This window comes from Siphateles boraxobius, unplaced genomic scaffold, assembly GCF_051911475.1.
Source record: "Siphateles boraxobius isolate OS27281-9 unplaced genomic scaffold, OSU_SipBor_1 25, whole genome shotgun sequence".
Classification (NCBI taxonomy): domain Eukaryota; kingdom Metazoa; phylum Chordata; class Actinopteri; order Cypriniformes; family Leuciscidae; genus Siphateles; species Siphateles boraxobius.
The window spans coordinates 14381295-14407428 of NW_027508866.1; the positions used below are offsets into that span (position 1 = coordinate 14381295).

General features: G+C 39.9%; 3 protein-coding genes across 4 annotated transcripts in view; 2 read left to right on the forward strand and 1 right to left on the reverse strand.

Moving 5' to 3' along the window:
- The first annotated feature begins 2287 nt into the window (after nucleotides 1–2287).
- LOC143750730 (endonuclease domain-containing 1 protein) lies at nucleotides 2288–4231 on the forward strand. The gene is made up of 2 exons (XM_077243903.1): nucleotides 2288–2593; nucleotides 3563–4231. Exons 1-2 carry the CDS (start codon nucleotides 2288–2290, stop codon nucleotides 4169–4171), a joined length of 915 nt encoding a protein of 304 aa, XP_077100018.1. The 3' UTR covers nucleotides 4172–4231.
- Nucleotides 4232–9140: 4909 nt separating this feature from the next.
- On the forward strand, nucleotides 9141–17143 carry epob (erythropoietin b). Its single transcript, XM_077242820.1, is given in 7 exon segments — nucleotides 9141–9275; nucleotides 11719–11846; nucleotides 11927–12013; nucleotides 13147–13280; nucleotides 13476–13482; nucleotides 15660–16174; nucleotides 16258–17143. Coding segments are annotated over 6 exon segments (573 nt in total). The 5' UTR covers nucleotides 9141–9241; the 3' UTR covers nucleotides 15843–16174; nucleotides 16258–17143.
- Nucleotides 17144–18926: 1783 nt separating this feature from the next.
- nlgn2b (neuroligin 2b) overlaps nucleotides 18927–26134 on the reverse strand; it is a 170196-nt gene continuing 162988 nt past the window's right edge. For both annotated transcript variants that reach the window (XM_077242822.1, XM_077242821.1), the window contains 4 exons: nucleotides 22938–23203; nucleotides 22671–22824; nucleotides 20691–21057; nucleotides 18927–20598 (listed from right to left, as the gene is read on the reverse strand). In XM_077242822.1, coding sequence (XP_077098937.1) covers nucleotides 19677–20598; nucleotides 20691–21057; nucleotides 22671–22824; nucleotides 22938–23203 — 1709 coding nt within the window. In that variant the 3' untranslated portion in view covers nucleotides 18927–19676. The remainder of the gene's footprint in view (nucleotides 20599–20690; nucleotides 21058–22670; nucleotides 22825–22937; nucleotides 23204–26134) is intronic.

The following is a 26134-nucleotide window of genomic DNA, read 5'->3' on the forward strand; positions in this document are numbered from 1 at the left end:
GTTATAAGACAGCCGAGTCACCCATAAAGACGATTAGCTCTACAGAAAAGAGGACCTGCGTATACATTGTTCTGCGAATGTGTGATAAGGTTTTTGCACAGTATTTGCCTGAACCATCATGTCTATCCCTCCTTTTAATGATTACTTCTTCCAAAGAAAGCGGCTGGTTAATTAAAGAAAACGAGGATGACTATTACTTGTTTGATTAATATACGTGTATATTAGGGTTGTCCCGATACCATTTTTTTCAAACCGATACGAGTACGAGTATTTACATTTGTGTACTTGCCGATACCGAGTACCGATACCGATATTTCTACCACAAAAGTAACTATAGGCTCCCAGAAAAGAAGACAGAAGACTATTTTAGAACACAGGTTAAAAGACTGTTTTTATTTTCTTCTCTGCTTGTTTTAACAAGTCTAAAAATAAATAATAATGAGTAAAATAATAAATCTATTAACACACAAACCACTGTTAATTTAACATAAAAGCAAGCAGTTACTGCGTGCATGGTCTGACATGACTGAATGCACTCAAAGTGCGCTCCCTTAATAGCCTAATTCCTAAAAAGCTGACAGTTCATCGCGATCTCACAAATCTGTTATTATCAGTGAAGCTGACTGCACAATGAATCTTTCATAATATCCACACTTTGTTTGTTATAATAAGAGGATTTGCCAGCATACAGAATTCAGCACTGAACAAAAAAGTTCAGAGCGGTGAGGGGAGTCTATCTTAAATGCTTCTGATTAGCCATTGCGTTCAAGAAATCAACACACATGTCTGTGATTGGCTACATCGCTCAACGCTGCAAACATGTTATGAAAAGAAACTCTGGCCTGTAAATCGTTTCTATTTTGTTTCAGTTGTTTTTCTTGCTTTTCTGCAACAGATGAATAAAAATCTATTAGTTTTAATATGTTGTATTCACAGATATTTCTAGTTTGCGGGAGTCACGCGAATCGTTTTTTATTCTCCCGCAACTCGCACACAGAGTGAGTGCATATTTTGGAATATATTTACCCCTTCACAACATGGAATTGTGCAAATTCAGCAATTAATTGAGTGAAAAATATAGAAGTCTATACCTAACACAATATATAAATATTAAATTCCTTCTCTTTTAAATCTTTACTTCCCTTTTAAATCTTCCCTTGTCTGGCTTTTGCTACTCTGAGCAATGCCTGAACTTTGTATTTTGAGCACTTCTTGCGTTGTTCTTCCCTCTTCACGATGACTCGCTTGCTAGTCTTCAGTTGTAAGTCGCTTTGGATAAAAGCGTCTGCTAAATGACTAAATGTAAATGTAAATGTATTTTCTTGTGTTAATAATTAAAGGCCCGGATTCACAGACAGGGTTTAGATTAAGCCAGGATTAGGCCTTAGTTCAATTAGGGCATTTAAGTAGCTTTTATAAACGTGCCCTAGAAAAAAAGCATTACTGGTGCATCTTGAGACAAAACAATGGCACTGACATATTTTAAGATATGACAGTGCAAGTTGCTTTCAGCTAAAACAGCTCAAATATTTTATTCTGCATTTTAGTCTGGGACTAGCTTAAGCCTTGTCTTTGAAACAGGGGGATAATGATTTTTATTTACAACCAGTTTAATAATTTGAAACTAAACATTTAACCAATTTCCCATTTATAATATTCGAATTCTTAATGGATTATATATAGCCAAGAAAAAACAAAGAGCTCTTCTCTTATAATCACTAAAAACTCACTTCAGTTCATCGTGATCTCACAAAGTTCTGTTAAAATTAATTATGAGCAGTGAGTGTATTATGACTAAATTAAACAACTCTGATTGGCCAATGCATTCAAGAAATCAACAGACATGTCTGCGATTGGCTACACTGCTCACCGCTTTAAAAAAAAAACTTTGGAAATAGAAACTTTCGACGCTTATGTCTCAGTTCTTAAGTCTTTTGTGTTCATGCAAATATTTACAAGTTAAGAAATTTTCTGGAGAAAAAGCAGTTCAAATTGAGAGGATGCTTCTTTTTTATTATTTTCCTTGAGCTAAAATAGCAACGTGAAAATGTGTAAAAATGTCACAGTGTTGTATCCTAGAGATCAATGTAACGCTAGATCTATACGTCTTCACCTGGAGGACAGGCGTAAAGCTGTTTCGCTCTTCTCGTTTAGGCAAAGTCTCACTAGTTCTGTTTTGCTTATCTAGTCAGAGCTATTCAAAGGAGCCAGCCTCGAGTTCTTCTCACTTGCTCATTCTATCAAAGAAACACTCGCGTAAGACCGTCAGGAAGCTCCTTTGACTAATATGCATCCCTCAGACATCCTTCTGGCCCTTGTCATCACAATCTGGCTCTCCGAACACTGGGGAACTGCAACCGTGGTTGAAGACTTCAACCATGTTGAGAGATGCAAGGACTCGCTGTATATGGGCACCCCACCGCGCGGCTTCAAAGATGACCACCTCAAGAAGATCTGCCAGCGTTATGCTGACAAACCCAGATTCGTGACCCTGTACGACCCCAAAAACCGCATCCCAGTTTACTCTGCGTACTCCTTCAAGAAAACAGAGGGTGATCGGCGTGTGGACTACCCCTGGATGTATGAGCCTCAGGTAGGAATCACTCTCAGGAAAAAAAATTACACAAAGCTGTCACTGGGGCAGCACGAACCAAAAAAAAAAAAGAAATAATATGTTGTGCTGGGTAATTTTTTAGTTGTCTTATTTTATATTAGGTGGCTTTAAGTACTATGTACTTACATTGAAATTAATAGTTTGATGCAATGGACTTAATGTGTAGGCTACATGTTTTTACATTGTACTTATATGTTGAAAATAGGCTATATACCTGCATGTAATTACAGCTGTAATTAATTTATGTAACTACATTTGTAATTACACGGTGGACCCTTACCTTGCACCTTAACCCACCCTTAAATCTACCCATACCACCACACCTAACCCTAACTTTACCCTTATCACAACTCAAAAGCAGCAAAAGTTTTACTATACAACATGAACACAATAAGTACATTGTACTTATTTTTCGATGTAAGTACATAGTACTTAAAGCCACTTAATATAAAGTAGGATCAATAAGTTATTACTTGTAACATAACAATTACACTGTAAATTAGTGTAAAAAGTAGTGTAACTACTATTTGGTAGCACTTTATTTTACCATCCTGTTCCCCATGTACATACTATGTACTTATTGTATGTAATTATAGTAATTGCAATAACTAGTTATATTAACCAATACTTTCTTAGGAAAGTACACTGTACACATACAGTAGCCTACTGTAAAATAAAGAGCAACCAAATATTCAAATTACATGCAGGCGTTTAATTTTTGGAATCCGATTACATAACCTGGATTATAATCAGTTACTACTCATCATGTACCATTTAGGTACACTTTAGTACTAATATGTACCTTTAAAGTGCGAAACCCTTTATTGGGTACAAAGGTGTAGGAACTGGTACCGTCCCAGTGACACCTTTTGTAGGCCTATCTTTGTAAGATGTGAGGAATGGCTTTCTTTGTTATGATTTTAATGAAGTGGTGACCTACTTTCCCAGCTTGCAGAGCTTGATGGGAATGGGAACATGTTGCCGTTCCCCACCGGATACTTACACATGAAGTTTGAGGACAGCCAGGCGGTTTTGGATGACTACTCCGACGTGGTTCTGTACGAGCGAGGCCATCTGAATCCAGACCAGCACCAGTCAGACCCCCAGGACCGAGCGGCTACCTACACGCTCACCAACGTCGTGCCAGAAATCCGCGAGTTCAACATCGGTCCGTGGCGCCAACACGAAGAGCGCATCCGCGTGCGCCTCAACAACTTCTGCCGGGGCACAGCCTACATCGTAACTGGGGTTACCACTACCGGAAACATGATCCGACGCAACAACCAGGACCGTGTTGGCATCCCCGAAGATGTGTGGTCTGCCTACTGCTGCACCGAATACGACCGGAACGCGCCACACGTCGTGCGCGTCCGCTTCCCGACCCAAGCGGCCCTCGCCAAGAATGCAAAGGAGGGGAACACAGTTCACGAGCTCTCAGTGCTGGATCTGGAGAGTTACCTGACAAACAGAATGGCTGTGGACAAGAACTTCCAGCTGTTCTATGATAACTGCATCTCACCTTCACCTCTTCCTTCATACCTTCATCACACCATCTGATCCGACCTGCCTTCAGCTTAAAACTTTGGTTGTGGTTTCGTTTTTCTTGCTTTCTTCTTTCCCGTAGCTTCATTGTGTATTTCATATAGAAAAAGAGTTGAAATAACAACTAAATTTGAAATTCTGCAGAATGTTACATTTAGTGGATTGCAAGATTACACACTACTTCAAAAGTTTGGGGTCAGTAAGATTTAAAAAAAAAAACAATAAATTATTTTTATTCAGTAAGGACGCGTTAAATTGGTCAAAAGTGCCAGTAAATACATTTATAATGATTTATATTCAAATAAATGTTGTTTTGAACTTTCATATTCATTAATGAATCTTGAAAAAAGATGTAGGCCTATCACGGTTTCCACAAAAATATTAGGCAGCACAACTGTTTTCAATAATGATAATAATAAGAATTTTTTCTTAAACACCAAATCATCATATTAGAATGATTTCTGAAGGATCTTGTGACACTGAAAACTGGAGTAATGATGCTGAAAATTCAGCTTTGCATCACATGAATATAATATATTTTAAAATATATTTAAATAGAAAAGTTATATTACATTTTAAACTGTTTTAACTGTTTTTTCCCCACCAAAAAACGAAGCCTTGGTCGGCATAAACTTTTAAACGTTAGTGTATATGCCTAAAAACATCTATAATTCATTATTCATATTTTGAGAATACTTAAGGGATGTCATGTTACGCTTTGGAAGAATGATTTTGTATGTAACACTTTTTCCTGTCAGCTCTCTGCTTACAACTATTTTATTGCTTTTATCTTATAACACTAATCATCCTATGTATGCACAGAGTAACCGTGACAAAGTGCCTCAGTTTGCATATAAATGCCACGTAATTCGATGACACCACCTGAAGTTCTAGTTTGTGTTTTTTAAAGTATGAACAGCTGGTATATCTTTATAAAGATGGTGTAAAAAAACAACAACTGACATGTCACATTTTTCCATCCTTAATATGACTGATACAAACCAATAAAAACCTACAATAAGGACAATAGTCGAATTTCATCATTACCCCCCACTTGATCACAATTTTATATAATTAATATCAGGAATAATTTTCAGTAACAGACACTGTATCAAATTAATAGAACATTGTGAGCAACAGGAAGAGAATAAGTTATGAAGAGAATTAACTATCATTATGATCTCTTTAAATCAGATTAAGAAAACACAGTGAAAGTGTTTATAATTTTAGGATTAAAAACTGCATTCTAGACAGTCCAAATTTTCGGTCATCATTCAAAGGATGATCATTTTTGTATTTTCTTTGATATATTGATCTCTCCTGCCATTGAAGCTAGATCTGTGTCTGTCAAGAAGAGATGCTTAAATGAGAACACTAGTGTATTATTTATGAAGGCTATATCTTTAACACCAAGCATATCTGCTGACTCTGTTGATTTTCTCCTTGATTCTTTTAACTCAAAAGTTAGGAGTGTAATTGATGATATTGCTCCTGTGAAAGTCAGGAAGAAGAGTGACAGACAAAAAGCACCTTGGAGAAACTCAACAGCAGTGCAAAATATGAAAAGACAATGCAGAAAAGCAGAGCGCATGTGGCGGAAGATAAAACGTTTAGTCCATTATAACATCTACAAAGATAACATCCATACTTTCAATAAGGAACTAAGCAAAGCTAGACAGACTTTCTTCTCGAATATTATAAACAGCAATATAAACAACACACGCACTCTTTTTGCTACTGTAGAGAGACTGACAAACCCCCCAAGCCAGATTCCCAGTAAAATGCTCTGAGAGAGCAAGTGCAGATAATTTGCTTCTTTCTTCTCTGAGAAAATCAATAATATCAGAAAGGTGATCAGCTCATCCTTGAGTTGCGCTGGGGTCAGACAGAGCAGACAACAGCACGAGAAAGTAGTCACTATGTCTGATTTCGAAGAAATTGATGGCAAAATTTTGGAAGAACCGTACAGCACCTAAAAACATCAACCTTCGCCCCTTGACGCACTTCCCACATCTTTCCTCAAAAATGTGTTACACAGGTTAGAAGCAGATCTCCTAGAAGTGGTAAATGCCTCACTTCTCTCTGGGAGTTTTCCGAACTCCCTGAAAACTGCTGTTGTCAAGCCCCTCCTGAAAAAGAGCAATCTGGATAAGACCATATTAAACAACTATAGACCGATCTCAAATCTTCCTTTCATAGGCAAGATCATTGAAAAAGTTGTCTTCAATCAGCTGAACAAATTCTTAAGCTCGAATGGATACTTTGACCATTTTCAATCTGGTTTCCGACCGCATCACAGCACAGAGACAGCGCTCATAAAGATAATAAACTATATTCGCTTAAATACTGATACAAGCAAATTATCAGTGCTGGTACTACTCGACCTCAGTGCTGCATTTGACACTGTCGATCATAACATACTTCTTGACAGGCTGGAAAACTGGGTCGGGCTTTCTGGGATAGTCCTAAAATGGTTCAGGTCATACTTAGGAGGGAGAGGTTATTATGTGAGTATAGGAGACCATAAGTCTGAGTGGACATCCATGACATGCGGAGTCCCTCAAGGCTCAATTCTTGCGCCACTCCTATTCAACCTGTACATGCTCCCAATGAGCCAAATAATGAGAAAGAACCAAATCGCTTACCACAGCTATGCAGACGACACACAGATCTACTTATCCCTATCGCCTAACGATTACAGCCACATTGACTCCCTTTGCCAATGCATTGATGAAGTAAACAATTGGATGTGCCAAAACTTTCTTCAGTTAAACAAAGACAAAACTGAAGTCATTGCGTTTGGAAAAAAAGATGAAGTTCTCAAGGTGAACGCATACCTTCAGTCTAGGGGTCAAACAACTAAAAATCAAGTCAGGAATCTTGGTGTGACTCTAGAGTCAGATCTTAGTTTCAGTAGTCATGTCAAAGCAATAACTAAATCAGCATATTATCACCTGAAAAATATTGCAAGAATTAGATGCTTTGTTTCCAGTCAAGACTTAGAGAAACTTGTGCATGCTTTCATCACCAGTAGGGTGGATTATTGTAATGGACTTCTCACTGGCCTTCCCAAAAAGACCATAAGACAGTTGCAGCTCATACAGAACGCTGCTGCTAGGATTCTGAGCAGAACAAGAAAATATGAACACATCACACCAGTCCTCAGGTCTTTACACTGGCTGCCAGTTACATTTAGGATTGATTTTAAAGTATTATTACTGGTATGTAAATAACTCAATGGCCTAGGACCTCAATACATTGCAGATATGCTCACTGAATATAAACCCAACAGATCACTCAGAGCCTGTGCTCCTACAGTAGTCACATTCAAATCCAGACTCAAAACACATCTGTTTAGCAACGCATTTACTGAATGAGCACTGTACCACTGTTCGTCCGACTGTTCGTACTGTATTTTATTTTATTTTTTATTCTAAACTGTTTTAATTATTCTGATTTCTGTTAATTATTTCTGTATTTTATCTTTTATTCTAAACTGTTTTAATTGTTCTGATTTCTTTTGATTATTTTAATTTCTTCTATGTAAAGCACTTTGAATTGCCATTGTGCATGAAATGTGCTAAATAAATAAACTTGCCTTGCCTTGCCTTGACTAAATGGCATGGTAAAAGATGTGAAGAGTAGATGAATTTGGAAGATAGATGTTAGCCTGTGCACATTTGTAGTGACAGTGGTTTATAAAGGGCCTATGGTGATATATTCTGCCTGAATAACTAGCTATGATCCAGTTATAGTTTCCCTTTAAAATAGCATAAACGGCTTCCAACACTTACAAGGAACTGTAAGGAAATGCAGCCTTTATGAAAGTCCACAATAATTCCCAGGTCACATATAGGACAAGTCTTCAATGATTGACCACTGGAAACTTAATACTATCTAAGTGAGATTAGCAAATTTGTGTGATATTCCTTTCATTTCTTAAGACTGTAATCTAATCTCAGAGAGACACAAATGAGGATGGAAATGCAAATGAAGCTAACAAGGCTGAATAAGCCTTAACTCTCCTCTCTCTCTCTCTCTATCACATATTCTCCCTTTGTATTCCTTTCTGTAAATTGTCTTTGGTTAATATTATTACTGTAGTTGTAATTTTGCGTCTATAGTGCCAGCAATGGTGAATGAACTCAAGGAAATAAAAAAATATGATTTTTTCTTTCTTAGCTGCTGGTTTCTGTGCAAGATGGAAGTACTGTGGAGTCTGTTCTGAAAGACTATGCACATGTGTCCCAATGTAAATGATCAAAGACCCCTGATCCCAGATCAGGGAAACACACAGATGAATCAGTTGCCTTCTATCTCCCTAACTATTACAGAGCCTCAGGCCAGGGACTTTAACACATGTCCCTCAGTCTAAAATCAACATGGGGTCCAAATATACAACATCCAAGCTGCAATAAGGTGCTCAGAAGGCACTAGTGCTAAGGAAGACCCCTGGGCCTGACCCATAATCCATGCTTGAGTAGTGCAACCTCTTTCTACAGCTGTGCCCAAACCTGAACCAAACGATGCATGGCTGGCTGTAGTTCAGTATTTGTACACTAGATGGTGCTGCTGTCAAACTAAAAACGTACCATAATCTTGACATTTTTCCAGTTAGAAGAAACATTTTTGAATAAATCTTGGTTAATATCAGTTTTAATAAGTTTTGGGAATTCGTCAAACATTAAATAATCGTATAAATGAGATGGTTTAAGCTGGTCTGCTGTTTTATGTTTTTTTTATTTTTATTTTTTACCTCAACAAGGCCTTTGATTTAATATATTTGTTTATAATTGTAGGCCTATTCATTTGTACATTCACCAATATAAGTGCTTCTAGGAACGGTTAACAAGTTTGCCCTCAAACCAAACGTGAGCGTGAGTTTACTGTCGTCCACTGCCAGGACTGTACACTGAGCATTGAGCAACACGGTGACTGCCAAAACAGCTCAGACAGAACACGCGCTGGAATACTATCAGGACGCTCGAGGAACAGGGTCGTGCACGAGATCAGGCCAGTCTGCAGCAGACTGCAAAAAAGAACATAAAATTCGGTCTTAACTTAAGAACATCACGCATCGTACAAATGCTGGTTGCGCTGCGGATGCAAACGTTTTCAGGTAAGATTTTTTATCTAAAGTGGAGCTAAATTAAACCATTGTGAAGTTAAGAATAATTTTATTTTAACGTTTACAATATAGGCATATAAACTATTTTATCATTTTGGTTTTTTTTTGAAATGTGAAAACGTGATATACTGTCATTCAAAAGTTTGAGGCATGTAAGATTTTAAATTAGACAAATGAATAGGCCTAATATTATTCAGCAAGGATGCATTAAATTGATCAACAGTGACAGCAAGGACATTTATAATGCTACAAAAGATTTCTATTTCACAAAAATGCTTTTCTTTTGACCTTCCTATTCAACAAAGAATCCTGAAAAAAATGTATCGCCGTTTCCACAAAAATATTAACTGTTTTCCAAATTGATAATAAAATAACGAAACAATTTCAATCGATTGGGGATGTGATCTATCGATTTTCTCGATTAGAAGTAGCGCTGGGAGACCAATCTGTGTATGACATCACTCGCTCTCGTGGTACTTTAATTTTATACAGATACACCAATTCTTTGCAGCGCTGCTTCAAGGCGAACACACCCACTCACTTGCCATTTGCCACCACTGCAACCATGCAACCGGAAGGAAGTGATTCAATGAATTGATAGGCTTGTTCGACTTGAACCGGCGCTGCGCAGACCGATCGGTTGATGACATCAAAGTACCGCGAGAGCGATTCAAAAGCATAAGGAGCCGTCTGCTCTCTAATCGCTCTCGCGGTACTTTGATGTCATCAACCGATCGGTCTGTGCAGCGCCGGTTCAAGTCGAACAAGCCTAATCTTTTTAGTATACCGATTCTAAGTATTCGAGTCACTTGGATAAATTAAAGGGTTAGTTCACCCAAAAATGAAAATTATGCTACAATTTAATTTCCCTCAAGCCATCCTAGGTATGTGACGTTCTTCTTTCAGCCGGACACAATCGGAGTTAAAATATATCTTGGCTCTTCCAAGCTTTATAATGGGAGTGAATGGTACCCTAGATTTTGAAGCCCCAAAAGTGCATCCATCCATCATTAAAGTAATCTGGCTCCAGGGGGTTAATAAAGACCCTCTGAAGTGAAGCATTGCTTTTTTGTATTAACTATAATCACTGGCTATAACGGCCGTACGTGAGTCTAGTAGAGTGACCTCTCACCCGACGTATGACATGGGATGTAGGTGTAGCTAGGGTGACCACCCATCCTGCTTTGCATTGTACCGCACAGCATTTTCACCCCTTGTCCCGCATGTCACATATTTAGAAAATTATATTCATATTCATTGTTTATTTTGTTGGATTTTAGTTGGACTTGGTCAGTACTGTTTCAAAAATAGTGATCTGCATGATGCCTGCTGCCTTTGGGCTCAGTGATGTTGAATTTAAATGACATGTAAAATAAAGACATGTTATGTTACATTGTGATGTGATGGTGTTTTCTGGGACTGAAGAACAAACCGTTTTTATCAGCTTAAAGGCAGAATACAAATGTTTTTATTAAGTTAGATAAACATAATATAACAGTTTCAGGTTATGTTTTAGTGTTGGTAACATGTCCCACACAAACTTGTAATCGTCCCACATTTGGTTTGTTTGATGGTGGTCCCCCTAGGTGTAGCGTAAGCTTTGGTTAGATTAGATTCCTCTCGCGGTTCAAACAAATAGGGCTGGGCAACAAACTCAAGCTCCTCTTCTCTTATATCGAAATCCTCCGTCATTTCTCTTTAAAAATTCTCGTTTTAGACTTCTAATTTGTGATTTGTGTACGGCCGTTACCGGAAGCCAGTGATTATAGTTTATAAAGTTATAAATATGGATATTTTTCTAACAAAAACGCATAGCTTTGCTTCCAAAGGCCTTTATTAACCCCCTGGAGCCGTATGCATTACTTTTATGATGGATTGATGTGCTTTTTTGAACTTCAAAATCTCTTCAAAATCACTCCCATTATAAAGCTTGGAAGAGCCAGGATATTGTTTAATATAACTCTGATTATATTCGTCTGAAAGAAGAAAGTCATATGCACCGAGGATGGCTTGATGGTGAGTAAATTATGGGATAATTTTCATTTTTGGGTGAACTAACCCTTTAAACCCCATCAACACTACGCTGGACTGCCATCCCCAGTTTGAACAGTGTCAGTGACACAATGATGAATCAGAAGTGTTTAACCTCAAATGTGTAAAGAAATTGAATATGATTATATGAATGAGCGACTTGTTTTCGACATACCCTGCCGTGCGGTCTAAGGTGCTGGATTTAGGCTCCAGTCTCTCAGGAGGCATGGGTTCGAATCCCACTGCTGCCATCACTTTAAAATCGGATTAAATATTGTGCTTGTGTTACCAGTTCCAAATAAATAATTAATTTCCAGATTAGGCACAATGAAATTGCTTTGAATATGGGTCCATTTTTCATCTAGTCTAGTTGGTTTGGTCACTGTCTCCTTTGTCTGTTAAGGTCTGGTGTCGGTTTTGATAGTGTTTGTGTGGCTGGATGGAATCCAGGTCTCGCCCCTCTGACCCATCTGGGACCTGAGTGTTCTGAACCGCTTTGTTCGAGAAGCTCGAGATTCTGAAGTCATCATTGTGAAGTTTCTATAGTGATTCACGCAGAATTGTCATGTTATTTTGAGAAACATCACTTCATCTGTCTCTTGTTCTCTCAGCGAGGTTGCAGAGGTGGCTGTGGAGTGATGAAATCCTACTTTGTTCCTCTGAGTAGAGTTGACTTCGCTGTTTGGGAACATATAGACGTGAGTCATAATGTCTATGTTTAAAATGATCAAATACAGGAGCATTATTATATTATATTCTAGCATTGGTCTATTTTACAGATTATTAAAGGGGTCATGAACTGAGAATTCAAATTTTCCTTGATCTTTTGACAGTTAAGAGTTCATTATACTATAAAAATACCATGTAAGTTTCAAAACTTCCTTGTTTTTCCAAAAACTGCTTTTATTGTAACCAAGGCCAGAAAACGACTGGATTAAAAGTGGAGACTTGTGATGTCACAGGACCGCAAAAGACCACCTTTGCAGAAGAAGATCAACATCCTACGTGATCGACAAAGGTTCGATACCATTACCTTCCAAAGGATCCTAATGCAAGGAAAATGTTTTTTTTTTCAACAATGTGAATGTCTCAGCAGTGCATTATTTGTTTGTATTCGGTACATTTCACTGTGGATTATTTGTTAAATCAGTCGCAATTTCGACCCAGCTGCTTGCAAACAGACTTTTACGATATGGATCTGCCAGCAACGCCACAAACATGTTCATTCCAATGCCTGATTCTGTGATCAGGGATTTCTGATGTGTAATCAAGTTCAGACAGATAATCTTTCTCTGAAAATCGTTCAATACTGTTTATGCATCAGTAAATTAAGCCAGTGACTAAACGATCAACATCACATAGTTTCTCTTAGTAGGAGGAAAATAATCTTATTTAAATTGTGATTAAATTATATACAGAAAGCGATCAAAGAACGCTCCATTTCCAGTCGCCCAAGCTTTTATTGCTTTAATCACTAATTTTTCACGATTCGTTAATCTCGATAGCTGTAATAGTGAAAAGGTAGTAAAAGATTTCCACATGTAATGCTAGCTATTTAAACATGTTCACACTGAAGTCTCACAGCAGACACACCTCTTCAAACAGAGCGTTCAAATCAGATGCTAAAATCAGGGTAGGAAAAATGCCTTTTATTTCTAAATTATGATCATTTTTTATGCTAAAAATCATTCTAACATTATAAGGGCACCCCAGGACACATAAAATAATAAAATAATCCAGTTCATGACCCCTTTTACAGCAAGTGTATTATGTGAAAGCATTTTTACAAAGCAGTATGAAAGCATTTCAAATCATTGGCAGATGTGTCCAGGTTCAGGGGCAGGCCATGGAGGTCCAGACTGGACTGTTTCTGCTGGCTCGGAGTACAGCGAAGAAAACAGTGAGCAACTCTTCTCTGGCCAGCACTCTGGATAACAACATCGGTAACATCCACAGCATGTTATAGTAAGAGTGTCAGAGTGAAGTCTTGTTTCTTCTTGACAATTCTGACATTAACATCTAGTATGAGCCTCTTAGCTAATTTGGCATTCTAGGAAATTGTGCAAACGTGCAGTCTGCCCTTTAAATCCTCTCTCTCTTGTGTTGGCTGCAGTCAAAGCGGCAGCACGATTCTGGGAAGTGCGTTTTGTTTCCCCAAAGCTTGATAGTTCAGTGGGTGTGAGGTGAAGTGTAGTGCTGTGGAGATGCATGTCTGTGTGTTTGCACTGCAGGCATGTCCAAATAGTTGTCCGTGAGTGGAGGGTGTTGCAATTAGTAGCATACTAACCTTTTAGGGAACTGGATATTTTAACCTATTTCTATCATGAATGATGCAAAATGATTTCAAGAACAGCTCAGCGCTAGACATGAATTTTAGACACAATCCTTCAGAAATCTTTGTGAAATGCTGATTTGCTTCTCAAGAAACATTTCTTACTCTCAATGTTGAAAACAGCTTTGCATAATATTTTGCGTAATATTATTTCTGGAAACCGTGATAGGTTTTTTCAGGATGAATAAAAAGTTACTGCATTTGAAATAGAAAACATTTGTAACATTATAAATGTCTTTAGTGTCAATTTAATGCACCCTAATTAAATTATTTTAATCTTACTTACCCCAAACTTTTAAATGGTTTTTAACACTGATACTAAGAAATGTTTCTTGAGCACCAAATCAGCTGAAAATTCAGCTTTGACATCACAGGTGTGTGTTGTGTACGATTAAAGTTGTAATCGAAATTATTCAACCCCCTGAATAGAATCCCACACAACAGGACAAATCTGCAAAAATGTGTTGTCTCAAGCACACCTAATGCAACTAATCAAGGGCTTCATTAGGTGCACCAGGTGTGCTTGAACACATTAAATATCTGAACTGGCTAGGCTTGTTTAGGGTCACGTTTGACTGCATCTTAGAAATATGGCCAAGTCATAAGAATCGTCCAAAAAGTTAAGGGAAGATATAATTGCCCTTCACAAACAAGGAACAGGATACAAAAAGATAGCGAAGGCACTAAATGTTCCTAGAGACAACGTTGGAAGCATAGTTTGCAAGTTCACTAACTGGACGGAGCAGAACAAGGAATCTATCAACTGCTGCAGAAAAACTCTCGAGTGACTGGAAAAGACCTGCAGCAAGACTTGGTGGTACTGAGGTTTCAGCTTACACAGTGAGGCGCGTACTAAATGCAGGCCAGAACTCTAAGATATACACCACTACTGACCCAAAAGCACAAGAAAAGTCACCTCCAATTTGCTCAAAATCATATAAATAAGCTACAGAAGTTTTGGGATTCTGTTCTTGAGTGATGGAACAAAACTTTTTGGCCCTACGGATCAGCGGCATGTCTGGAGAAAGAAGAATGAAGCATATGCTGAAAAGAACACTGGCTACAGTTAAGCATGACAGTGGCTATGTGATGCTCTGGAGCTGCTTTGCATCCTCTGGCAATGGAAACCTGCAGGGTGTTGAAGGCAAGATGGATTAATTGTATCAGGAAATCCTATAAGAAAACGTCATGCTATCACTGAGGAAGATGAAGCTGGGGCATCATTGGACCTTTCAACAGGACAATGATCCCAAGCATACCTCAAATTCCACCAAGGCTTGAATATTACAGAACTGGAGGGCATTGCTAATGAGGAATGGGCTAAGATTCCTCAGAAACGCTGTCTGGTTTCAGTTTGGGCATTTTCAGTTGAATTTGGGGAAACCACTTGAAACATTTGTTGTGTTGAGCTATTTCAATTAATTTTGTTTTGTTTGCATTGGGGGTTGAAAAACTGTTTATATAATTAACTGTTTATATAATTTTTTTTCAAAAACAGGCTTTTTGGGGGGAGGGGGGGTTCAGATAAAGCAGTTTTGCAGTTCATATAAAGCAATATATAAATAAACAAATAAATAATATATCAGTTGAATAGACAATAGAGATGGCTAAATAATTATATGTCTGGAGCAGACTTTGCTGATTTTATTGAATTCTAAATATGTAATTCAGTCTTGGGGGATTTTTCGCACCATAGTAAACCACGGCCCCAATATATGATTCATTGCTGTATGTAACAATGAGAATTAATTAAAGGCTGCACCAATATATATCAATCATCATTAGTGAACCATTCCCAGGGTGCTAAAATATAATGAATCATGCTTAAAATATAACACTAGAGTACAATACATGAAATGGGAAGGGTCACTAGCTTAGTAGCCAAAGCCGTTACCAGTAGTTGATTTTCACACTAGAAAACTGTCTTGGTTTGTTTTACGTGTTAATCACATTTTAGAGCTGCAATCTATCCATTTCATAAATTTTTGGGATGATCAATTTTCTCTAATTAGTCGGTTCTGTTTCCGCAGCAGGCCAGGTCCACAGTTCTTCCAGATGATTCAGCTCCTGCCAGCTCACAGATGCAGGAGGTCTCCTCTCTCCCAGAACTTCTGCAGGTGCAGAGCAGTTTCCTGCGAGGCAAAGTCAGACTCCTGCTTTCAGCTGCACCAGCCTGCCAGCGGCAAAACAGCTGATTCGAGGAACTGTTTACAAGTCAAAAACGCAAAAACAAAAACGCTTGATTGTGACTCCTTCCTCAATTTAAAAGAGCTTATACTTTCCGGGTGTCGCTCTTCAAATGCTCGGTTGCATTTAAAAGCCTGCAGTCATCTAAAGTATGCATCACGTGCAGAGTGAAGTAAAACGGTAGAGACACATTGACGTATTCAACAAGGCGATCATGGCAGAGGAACCTGCGGAGGAACATATCAGAGCCCACAAGTGGACCCATCGCTGGCTCAAAAGCTCATAGCGGTTTGGCGAACAGCTTGTCCGGCTGTATAAGGCCATCTGGACTATAGTACACGTGAGACACTTATTGAATTATCTTTATATGTAGAGTTTTTCTACAAATCTATGAATTGTGCTGCTATTTGTTTTGTTTTTTAGGACACGTCCCTCTTTCTGAGATGTGTACGCTTAACCGCAAGACCAAAGGTCCGTTTAGGGTTCATCAAGGTTTGCCATGTGGACGAAACACTGAGAGGCTGCATATGCTTCCATCTACAGGACAAAACAACAAGTTTAAATGGAACTGTAAGGATACATAAATAAAATAAGCAAATAAAAATGGTTCATATTATTTTTGAAAGTAGACATAATTTAGGACAACAACATGCAAAGAAGGAGACAGGCCTGTCTGTATGTTTAATAGTCTTTTTAATGTTGTCCAGTTCAGATACACAACATACAGTGTGTAGTAGCCTGTATAGGAAATAGAAATATGAATTTCATTCTTTAGACGGGTTGCGGTCACACAGTCCCCTCATCAAGCCTTTTTTACGTTGCTGAAATTCAACAAAATGAAACTCAACAGGTGCAAGTCTTTTTTTTTTTGGCGACCAAGCATTAATACTCAACAGTTGTGTTTCTCAGTATTTTTTTCTTTAAATCCTCTATAATACATAGGCAACCCAGACAAAAAGTATCACCATGTATGTCTGGTGAGAGTGTGCTTTATATGTCTGTCAGTTGCCGGTAGAATCATCTCTCTCCCTTTATTTTGTAGAAAAATATGAACTGTTTAAATTCTCTACTTTGAAATATATGCAGCTCAAATTCACAACAAAGAGATAAGCCAGAACTCTGTGAAATCCCACTTTCACTCAAACAAAACTCCAATGATTTGGGAAACATTACATTTCTTAGAACTTACAACCAGGTAAGAGAAAACAAACACCCCACAGTGTCATTTAGTCCACTGAAGCGTAATGAACAACACCCAGGAGAATGACTCAAACAGCAGCCCTCTCCAAAAAAAATAAAAAAAATAAAATGGGTGACTATAGCAATTTGCATCCTATCGCATTGTACGTGGAAATAAAACGAGCTTCTCAAAATAAACTTTCTCAATAAACTAACTCTCTCCAACAAAATATTCTGATTAGAGCCTGATCGGTTCCACCCTCCATTTTTCAAATGAAACAGAATCAGATGCAGCCAGCGACTCTTTTGTCCATCGCTTTGTCGGGCCTTGCAGCAAATTTGACTTCCAAATGCAATTATTCTCATCAAATGCGCTCATTCTTGAATCAATATATCCTCTAATGTGGATTCGCTTCATTCCTGCTTCCCTCAACATTCATTACAATTTAATGTCTTTTGTCAAAAATATCTGTAAACCTTCAAATGAAAATCTAATAGGGTCTTCAGGAGGGATGTGATTGGATGAATGAGCTTGCACCTGTTTTTACAGTGGATACGATTGGCTGTGAACCCAACAATGAACAAAATATTTACAAAGACCATGTCATCTCTTACACTTATAAAAATGTACAGTTTGCATCTTGTGTTTTTCGTCATGGCATGACAGAAAGTGGTCTTGTGTGTTTTTCATCCACCCACTGACAAGAAACTCCAAAAACAAGACAACGAGAGAACAAAAAATGGATGGAGATGAGATCGGTGTGCACAGTTACTTATGTTATGGATCATAAATGTATATTTAAGTGGTGCGAGGAGTGATGCCTCGTCCACTGTAGAGTAGTGCACCTCTTCAGGCTGCGTAACGGTAGTGTGTTTAGTTTCTGACCGTCACCGTGGCTCAAACCTGATGTACGAAGCTTCCAGAGTCAGTCTCCAGAGCTCATTTAGAGGCCACATCTGTCCTGTTCCTCATACACACCCGAATGCAAACGGCCCATCACCCATTTCCTCTCGTCCAGATCGTTCTCGGCACCCTGAAAGAGAGATTTCGGACAAAAAAAACACTTTGAGAAGTGAGAGGTTGAATCAGAAGGTCTTATGGGGACTTGTGACAGGGCATATAACAAGATGTCCGCCTGATGACAAGTGAGCTCAAACTGAGATAATCACTCAAAGGTCAGTGTCAGTGAGGGGGAAGAATGTTCTGGACACGTCATGAGCTCTCTTGGGCTCTGGATAAAAGAGAGATACGGAGAGACTCCAGCTGTGCGGGGACAGGCGCAGGTGTTGATCCCGTCGCTCTGGACGTCCAACTCAGCAGAGTCCAAGTCTTGACGGCGAAACGGAGAGAAAGAGCGACAGCGAATGTTCCTTAACTCAATGTGGCGTAATGCCCGGGTAACTACAGAGGACTATATGAGCGGAGAGAGATAAAAGGGATAAAAAAGGAGAGGAGAGGATCGTGGATCTGATCAGTCCTTCTCTCTGAGATGAGCTTTGTCGTACGACTTCCGTAATTATAAATGAAAAAAAGAAGGGAACTATTTATCTTCTTTATTATCGTCAAGAATCAGTTTCATTTCCAGATACGACCATGTATCTACAGAGGGAAAAGAATCTCCAAATGAAGTGCACAAAATATAGCTGATGTAAAAAAAAGAGAAAAAAAGAAAGAGATAGAGAGAGGAAGAGAGAGAAGACTATTGCAGAAAAAGACAACAATAAAAAGACAAATAATGAAGAGTCTTGAATCTCAAATGCGGAACAAATTCTCTTCAAGATGTGCATTTTCCTCTTAAAAAATAAATCATGCAAATTTTCCAAAGCGCAATCAAGGTATATATTTTTTTATTCTATATCTTTACTTATATATATATATATATATATATATATATATATATACACACATATATATAGTAGTTGTATCTAGTTGTTCATTTCTCCCCATAGGCAAATAACAGTGACAGTGCAAAACAAAAAGCAAAAACAAACATGAAAACGAGAAAGAGACCAAAGAAAACAAAAACAAATTTGGCACTTTTTTCTCAATTCTGCAAATTCCTTGAATAAATCCAGTTCAGGCGATTCTCTCCACGTCCGTCCACAAGACTGCATCTGATTGGACGATGATCACAGTACTTGGCACAAGAATGCTGGTAAAAATTAGATAGTAGAATCTTTTTTTTTCATTCATAGCCTTATAAGGTTATCAATAATACATATTTTACACGTATGTTTTCTTGATTTATAAAACAGTCCGAAGTAGGAAAACTGTTCTTTTTTGGGGGGCTAGAAACAGCTACAGAAGAGCAGAAGACTGTCAGGGAAGAAAAAAAGAGAAAGAAAGAGAAAGACGGCAATGTAACGTGAGTAAAAAAAGAAAGAAAAGAAAACAAGAAAAAAGAAAACGGGAGGGGATAGCTGCTGTATTGAGTGGGGAAAATGACGTTTGTCCACCCAAAATCTTCTCCGCTACTCAATCCAAGAACAAGAGGAGCAGGAAGAGTAAAACATAAAGAACGAGAGAGAAACAGTGTGTGCTGGGAGTGGACTTAAAAAGGACAGGAGTGGAGGGTTGGACAGTATCCGTGTAGAGCACCACTCTTAGTACCGGAGGTCTGTGTTCCTATGCGTTTGGGGGCCTGGTCCCCTCAGAGGGGTCACTATACTCGCGTGGTGGAGTGCTGGTGGGGCAAGGCGTTGTTGCTGTGCCCAGCACTTGGTGCAGGGGCAGGGGGGTAAGTGTTGAAGGCATGGAGAGGCTGCATGCCAGTGATGGTGCTGGGGATCATGGAAAGTGTGTTAGCCGTCATGAGTGGCACATCCTCTGGGGCCCGTCGTAGCGCCAGAGTGTAGTCGGGCGGGCACACGGGTGGTCTCAGGGGCTCCAGGTCACCGAGGAGACCACGTGTTGGAAGGGGCGTGCCGTGGTCGAGCTCCACCCTCTGCTGCTTCATCTGCAAGGACATTAGCTCCTCCTCCTGGCTCAGTGCCAGATCATTATGGGGCGGAGCCCCCACAATGCCGATACCCGGCGCCGCCCCACGTTGGGGCGAGAGACGACGATGGCGCCGTTGCAGCAGCTCGTGCCGTTTGTCACGTTTGTAGTACAATGCAGCAAACGCCAGCACATTGAGGAAGAGCAGCGACGCACCCACTGCTACCGTCACGCTCAGCTCCGTCGAATAGTCCCGCGTGTCACTCGGGAACGGGAAGCGTTCAGGAGGCTGTTCGGAACCTTCGAGGTCCGGGTCGGGTGGGTAGGTCGAAACCGTGGGATGGCGAGTAGAGCGTGTGCCTGGACTCTGGGGCGTGCCCTTCCAGCCGGGCCGATGCGGGCTGCCAGGCGGCAGTCGTGTGGTTAAGGAGGTGATTATCTCCTCATGGAGGGTGTGCAGGTGAGGAACCAGCTCAAGCCAGAAGGCAACTTTGTTGGCACGGTAATTGTCCCGGATGCGAGGCTTCAACCCGATGTGGAGGTACTGCTTGTCTTTAGAGCTGAACTTGGTCCAGATAACTTCTTCAAAGCGATTGGGTTTAGTATGGATGAACTTGGTATCCTGCGGCACTGGAATGTTCGGATCACTGTTAAAAAAAAGTTGAAAGAAAGTCAGGACAGAAGAAGAAAATGGCATTTGTATTCTGGTCTCATTGAATGAACAAATTCGAACTCTCACCCCGTCTTGGCGAAGTTGGTCCAGTACGTCATCACTACAGCGCTGAGCATGACATCGTTCTTGGAAAAGTTGCAGGGAAATAGATCTGTGGCGCCCACCATGGGAACACCGAACACATATGGGATCTCATCACCATGTGCTGCGTCTGCCCACTCGGGTCGCGCCTCCGTCTGGCAGTGGTGGTGGAAGGTATAAAAATAAACGGGGGACTGGAACTCGGCGTGCAGCTTAGCTGTGGCCACTGCTGGCGCCACCCACTGGTGATCAGTGAAAAGTGCAAGTAAAGTTTTCCGCCGCATGTCACCGTTGTCGCGGTCGGCCCAATCTGTGTACATGAACTTTATAGTCTCCCGCAATATGTCTTTACCTAAGAATGGACAGAGAGAAACCAAGAGAGAAAAAGATGGATGTTGGATGATGAAAGACAGAGTTGGTTGTCACACAAAGCAGGGCACCTTGACCCATTATAGGAGAAAATGAGACAGAAACACCCAAGGTGAGGGGTAAAATTAGACTGATTACCTTGAACAACCGCTAAAAGAATGTGTAGTGTCATTTGACGTGCACATTTATGAAATATTTTTTTCATTGTGCAGAATCTTCTTTGGAGCACAAAGCAAATCTTTTAACTGAAATAACTTTTAATAGGTACTCAATTCAGTGCCTGATTAAAAATCCTACAAATTCATTGTATTAACATACTTTTGTTGAATATGTAAATATGACAAATAATGTACTTTAAATTACTATAGAAGCAATAAATGGTCCTGCAAGTTTAGCATACGACTAACAAGATAGATACCTTTCAGTGCTGGATAGAAACTTATTATGTGATTATGTAATCAGATTCCAAAAAAATAAATACTTAGTTGCTATTAGATTCAATTATGTTTAAAAAACTCAATCAGAATAGTTATTTTTTTATTGATTACATGATTACTTGATATTTACAAAATGGCAGTACATTTTTCGCAATTCATTGATTCTACCTAATTCTTCTTTTAAAAAAAATCTTTTAAGATTTCCTTTCTCAAAAGTTTTTTGGAAATGCACACACAAATCGGCCACTTGTCAGGCGACTATAATTAACGGTATATGGAAATTTGAGAGGCCGTCCAGCATAAACAAATAAAATATTTAAATTTTTTTTTTTTGTACGTGATTTATTTTGATTGGTTTTATTTTTTTAATAATTTAACTTTTGAATGATTTCATTAACTAAGCTTTTCATACATTTATGAATCCCTGCAGTTCCTTCCCAAGTTAGAGAAATAAACTTCATGTTGTCACAAAATTGAATTATTTTTCTTTCTTTGTATTTTTTATCAGTGTGGTACAAGATTATACAATTCTAATCAATATTATAAACAAGTTAGGTCAAAGTAATCTAAAAGTAATCAAAAAGTAGTCGAAATATATAACTTAAAATGTGCGATGTAATAGATTACGTTACTAACCACAATTTTTATCATCTAATTTGTATTCACTAATGGACTACAATTCGTAAGTAATCTACCCAGCAAATTACATTCGATTTCTAGTATGTCACAATAACATGATATATTTTTAATAGGCATTGGAGTCAGATGTAAACTTAGTAACTGCTCTGATGGATTCAGTGAGTTCAATTATTCAAAGATTTGTCAGACTGATTCAAACTAATAAGTTTGTAAGTCTTTATTAGTGGTTCATTAAAATGAACTGATTTATAAGGGGACTCAGGAATCAGATTATGCTTAGTCTGTATGTTTGTTTTTGAGTGTAGCCAGCATATGTAATGCAATAGAAATCCATATAGTTGTGCCATTATTTTGCACTCTCTCTTAAATCATCATATTTGACAGATGTTTAAAATAATTCTGCATGCATACAACTCAGTGAACCATACAGTTTCTTTTGCCATTGCACTGTTGATTCAGTGGCGGCAATGGCAGTGCAAACACTGATCTTCTATAGTGCAAGTGTGTCTGTGAAACTCACCATCTGGGTATCCGTACAGGTTGTCAACAAAGTTCGATATGGTGTAGTCGAACGAAGCAGCTGAAATTCCATCCTCACCCTCACTGTCATCTACAAATTTCAGCCCTTCACCCTGGTTCACCCCCAACAGGATGTCGTAGTTCAGGAACTCCCCCTGAGGACATTGCACAAATGTCACCCACAGTACTCACTTTCGCTAATGAACTGTCATGATTATACTCTGGGATCACTCTAAACTCGGGGACCTTGCAGTGTCCAAAATCACACCTGCTGCATGAGGATCTCAGGGTCATCGGGCACCACGTCTCCGTCCACCACTGGCCCGAATGCGATGTGGTAACGGGCAGGTTGGATATCCTGATCCACCAGCTCCCTGAAGCTCTTCCTTCGCAGACAGTCCACCAGATCTGCAGTGTCGCTGTAGCTGCAGCCCACCTTCTTGGCCAGGATCTTGGTGTACATCAGGGGCCGGTAGTTCACTGACCAGCTGGATATGGCGGAGCCACTCTGAGCAATGGCCCTCTGGAACAATCCTGAAACAAGGGCTAGATATAAGCAATGACTAAGAAAAGTCAGATAGCAGGCTATAATGTGAGTTAGTCAATGTGGACACTGAGTGTCCAATGACCATGAGCAAGATAAAGCCACTGAATATCTTTATCATCACACAAGGAAGGACTGTGGAACTTTTTTATATAATTTTTTGCAGTTGTGTGAAACACAAATCAGATTTGATTTCATAATGTGTTATGCATACTCAGGTCCAGATTTACAATGTGGACTTTGGAACTGTGCTAACATGGAGGAAGTTTTCTGAGGTCATGCTGGTCTTCAACAGGGTGCAACCAATAACAACATGAACCAGCAGTCAGGGGCTCGTTTTAATGTATGTTTTAAATAGGGCAGGTAGAAACTCTGATTCACTTGAATGAAAGTGAGATTAAGTGAACTCAGCAGTGTTCGAAAACAGTCTGGATGAGCATGAGGAAACCATCTTGGATTTCAGAACCCTGCTGCACCGTTATGTAAAGTGTCCCACGGTTTTCATCTGCAGATTCTGTTATTAATTATTAAAATGTTTCCCCCAACCCCAGTCACACACACACACACACACACACACACACACACACACACACACACACACACACACACACACACACACACACACACACACACACACACACACACACACACACACACACACACACACACACACACACACACACACAATGCTCTATTACAAGACCCCCCAGCTCCAGTTCCCTATGAAATCAATTAAGAATCAGCTCAGCTGCAGTCCAACACTTCTGTATCACACACACATAGTTCTACATGCTGCTCATTATAAATCTGTTCCACATCTCTCCATTTTTATCACACAGCACTCATTATAAACTGGCATCAAATGCAGATGCACATGTGATCTCGAGATGGCAGTATAAATCAGTCTTACACACACACACACACACACACACACACACACACACACACACACACACACACACACACACACACACACACACACACACACACACACACACACACACACACACACACACACACACACACACACACACACACACACACACAGCAAGGCAGTGGCAAAAATCAGTCTCACTTTCACACAGCCGAACAATATATCAGAGTATTAAAAAAATCAGAACATAGAAGAGCATGTTGTAAAAGCATATAGCATAAAAGGGTTAAAGACAATAAAGGGTTCGTTCACCCAAAGATTTTAATTCTGTCATTAACTACTTATGTCTGGGAGTAATATTTTGTAAATAAAGTGGTAAATTATGTTTTTTTGCACACAATTCATGCTTCATAAAATTGAGGTTAAACCACTGGAGTTACGTGGATTATTTTAAAGATGTCTTTACTACCTCTCTGTGCCTTGAAAGTGGTAGTTGTGTAGCTGTCAATGGAGGGACGGAAAGCTCTCAGATTTCATTAAAAAGATCTTCATATGTGTTCCGAAGATGAACAAAAGGCTTACAGGTTTGGAATGAGCTGATGGTCACTAAATTGGTAAAAGGCAAATGAGAGCGTCCATGACTGTAACCCTAGTGCCCTGAGAAGGGAACGAGATGATGCGTCGATGACGCTTTGGGAACGCCTTTGCGTGACTGAGTCTGAAGCACTACTGTCAACTAGTCCAATGGAATGAATGAAGCGTCACGGGCGGGTGACGTCATGACCAGGAAGATATAAAAGCACATCCGGTGCAATGCTCGCGTTAGCTTATAGAGCCGAAGCAAAGTCGATCGCAGGGATGACGGAAGTATCCGCATCAAAAAACCTCCTGAAGGGAAACTCCTGATAAGAGGGCTTTAGAGGCCGCCATACTTCGGGTAGAGTGAGCTCTGACCACCAAAGGACATGGCTGGCCAGAGGACTCATATGCAAGAGAAATAGCCTCGACTATCCACTTACTGATTGTCTGTTTAGAAGCAGGAAGACCTTTCTTAGGTGAACCAAAACAGACAAACCACTGATCAGATCTCCTCCACGGGGCAGCCCTTTGGACATAAGTGTCCAGTGCTCGCACTGGACACAAGAGATTCAGTTTTTCCTGGTCCGAAGATGTAAACGGAGGAGGACAGAATGCCTGCAGTACAATAGGCCTTGGAATATTGGTTGGCACCTTAGGGATGTAACCTTGCTTAGGGTATACTGCAGGCCTCAACCTCAAGGTGCCACGAGGAAACGAATAATCAGGGGGTCTCGACCCAAAGATGTAATACCCACAGGGGCGTGGAAAGCCGCAATGGCCGCCATGTAAACCTTTAAGGTAGAGTGACATAAACCTGACGTGAAACGAGACTGGAGAAACTCAAGTACTGTGTTGACTGAACAGTTAGCTGGATCTTGCTGCTGTTGGTGACACCAAGACCTGAAAACTTTCCACTTAAGTATATATATAATTTCCTCGTGGCTGGAGCTCTGGAACTAAGAATAGTCTCAACGACCTCAGTCGAGAGACCACTCTCTAAAAGTTGGGCCCCCTCAGAGGCCAAACCCATAGGTTCCAAATCTCCAGTCGGGGGTGAAATATTGTGCCCCCTGCTTGAGACAGAAGGTCTCTCCTCACAGGAATCTCGAAAGGAGGGCCGTCTAGGAGATGAATTAGGTCCGCAAACCAAAAACGACTCGGCCAGCGTGGAGCTATTAATAATAGACTTACTCCGTCCTGGCGGACTCTCTCCAGAACTCCTGGGAGCAGAGCAACAGGGGGAAATGCGTACAGACGTAGCCTCGGCCACGTCTGTACCATAGCGTCCAACCCCAAGGGGGCTGGTTGCGTGAGGGAGAACCAAAGTGGACAGTGCGTCGTATGCTGAGACGCAAACAGATCCACTTCTGCTTGGCCGTAAAATTCCCAAATGAGCTCCACCGCCGGGGGGTGGAGTCTCCATTCCCCTGGCCTCAGCCCCTGCCTCGACAGGGTGTCTGCTCCTATA

Excerpts from the sequence above, each read along its gene's own strand:
- LOC143750730 (XM_077243903.1), top strand. The coding sequence starts at position 2,288 with ATGCATCCCTCAGACATCCTTCTGGCCCTTGTCATCACAATCTGGCTC. Across the intron at positions 2,594-3,562 it reads CCTGGATGTATGAGCCTCAG|CTTGCAGAGCTTGATGGGAA; the intron begins GTAGGAATCACT and ends CTACTTTCCCAG.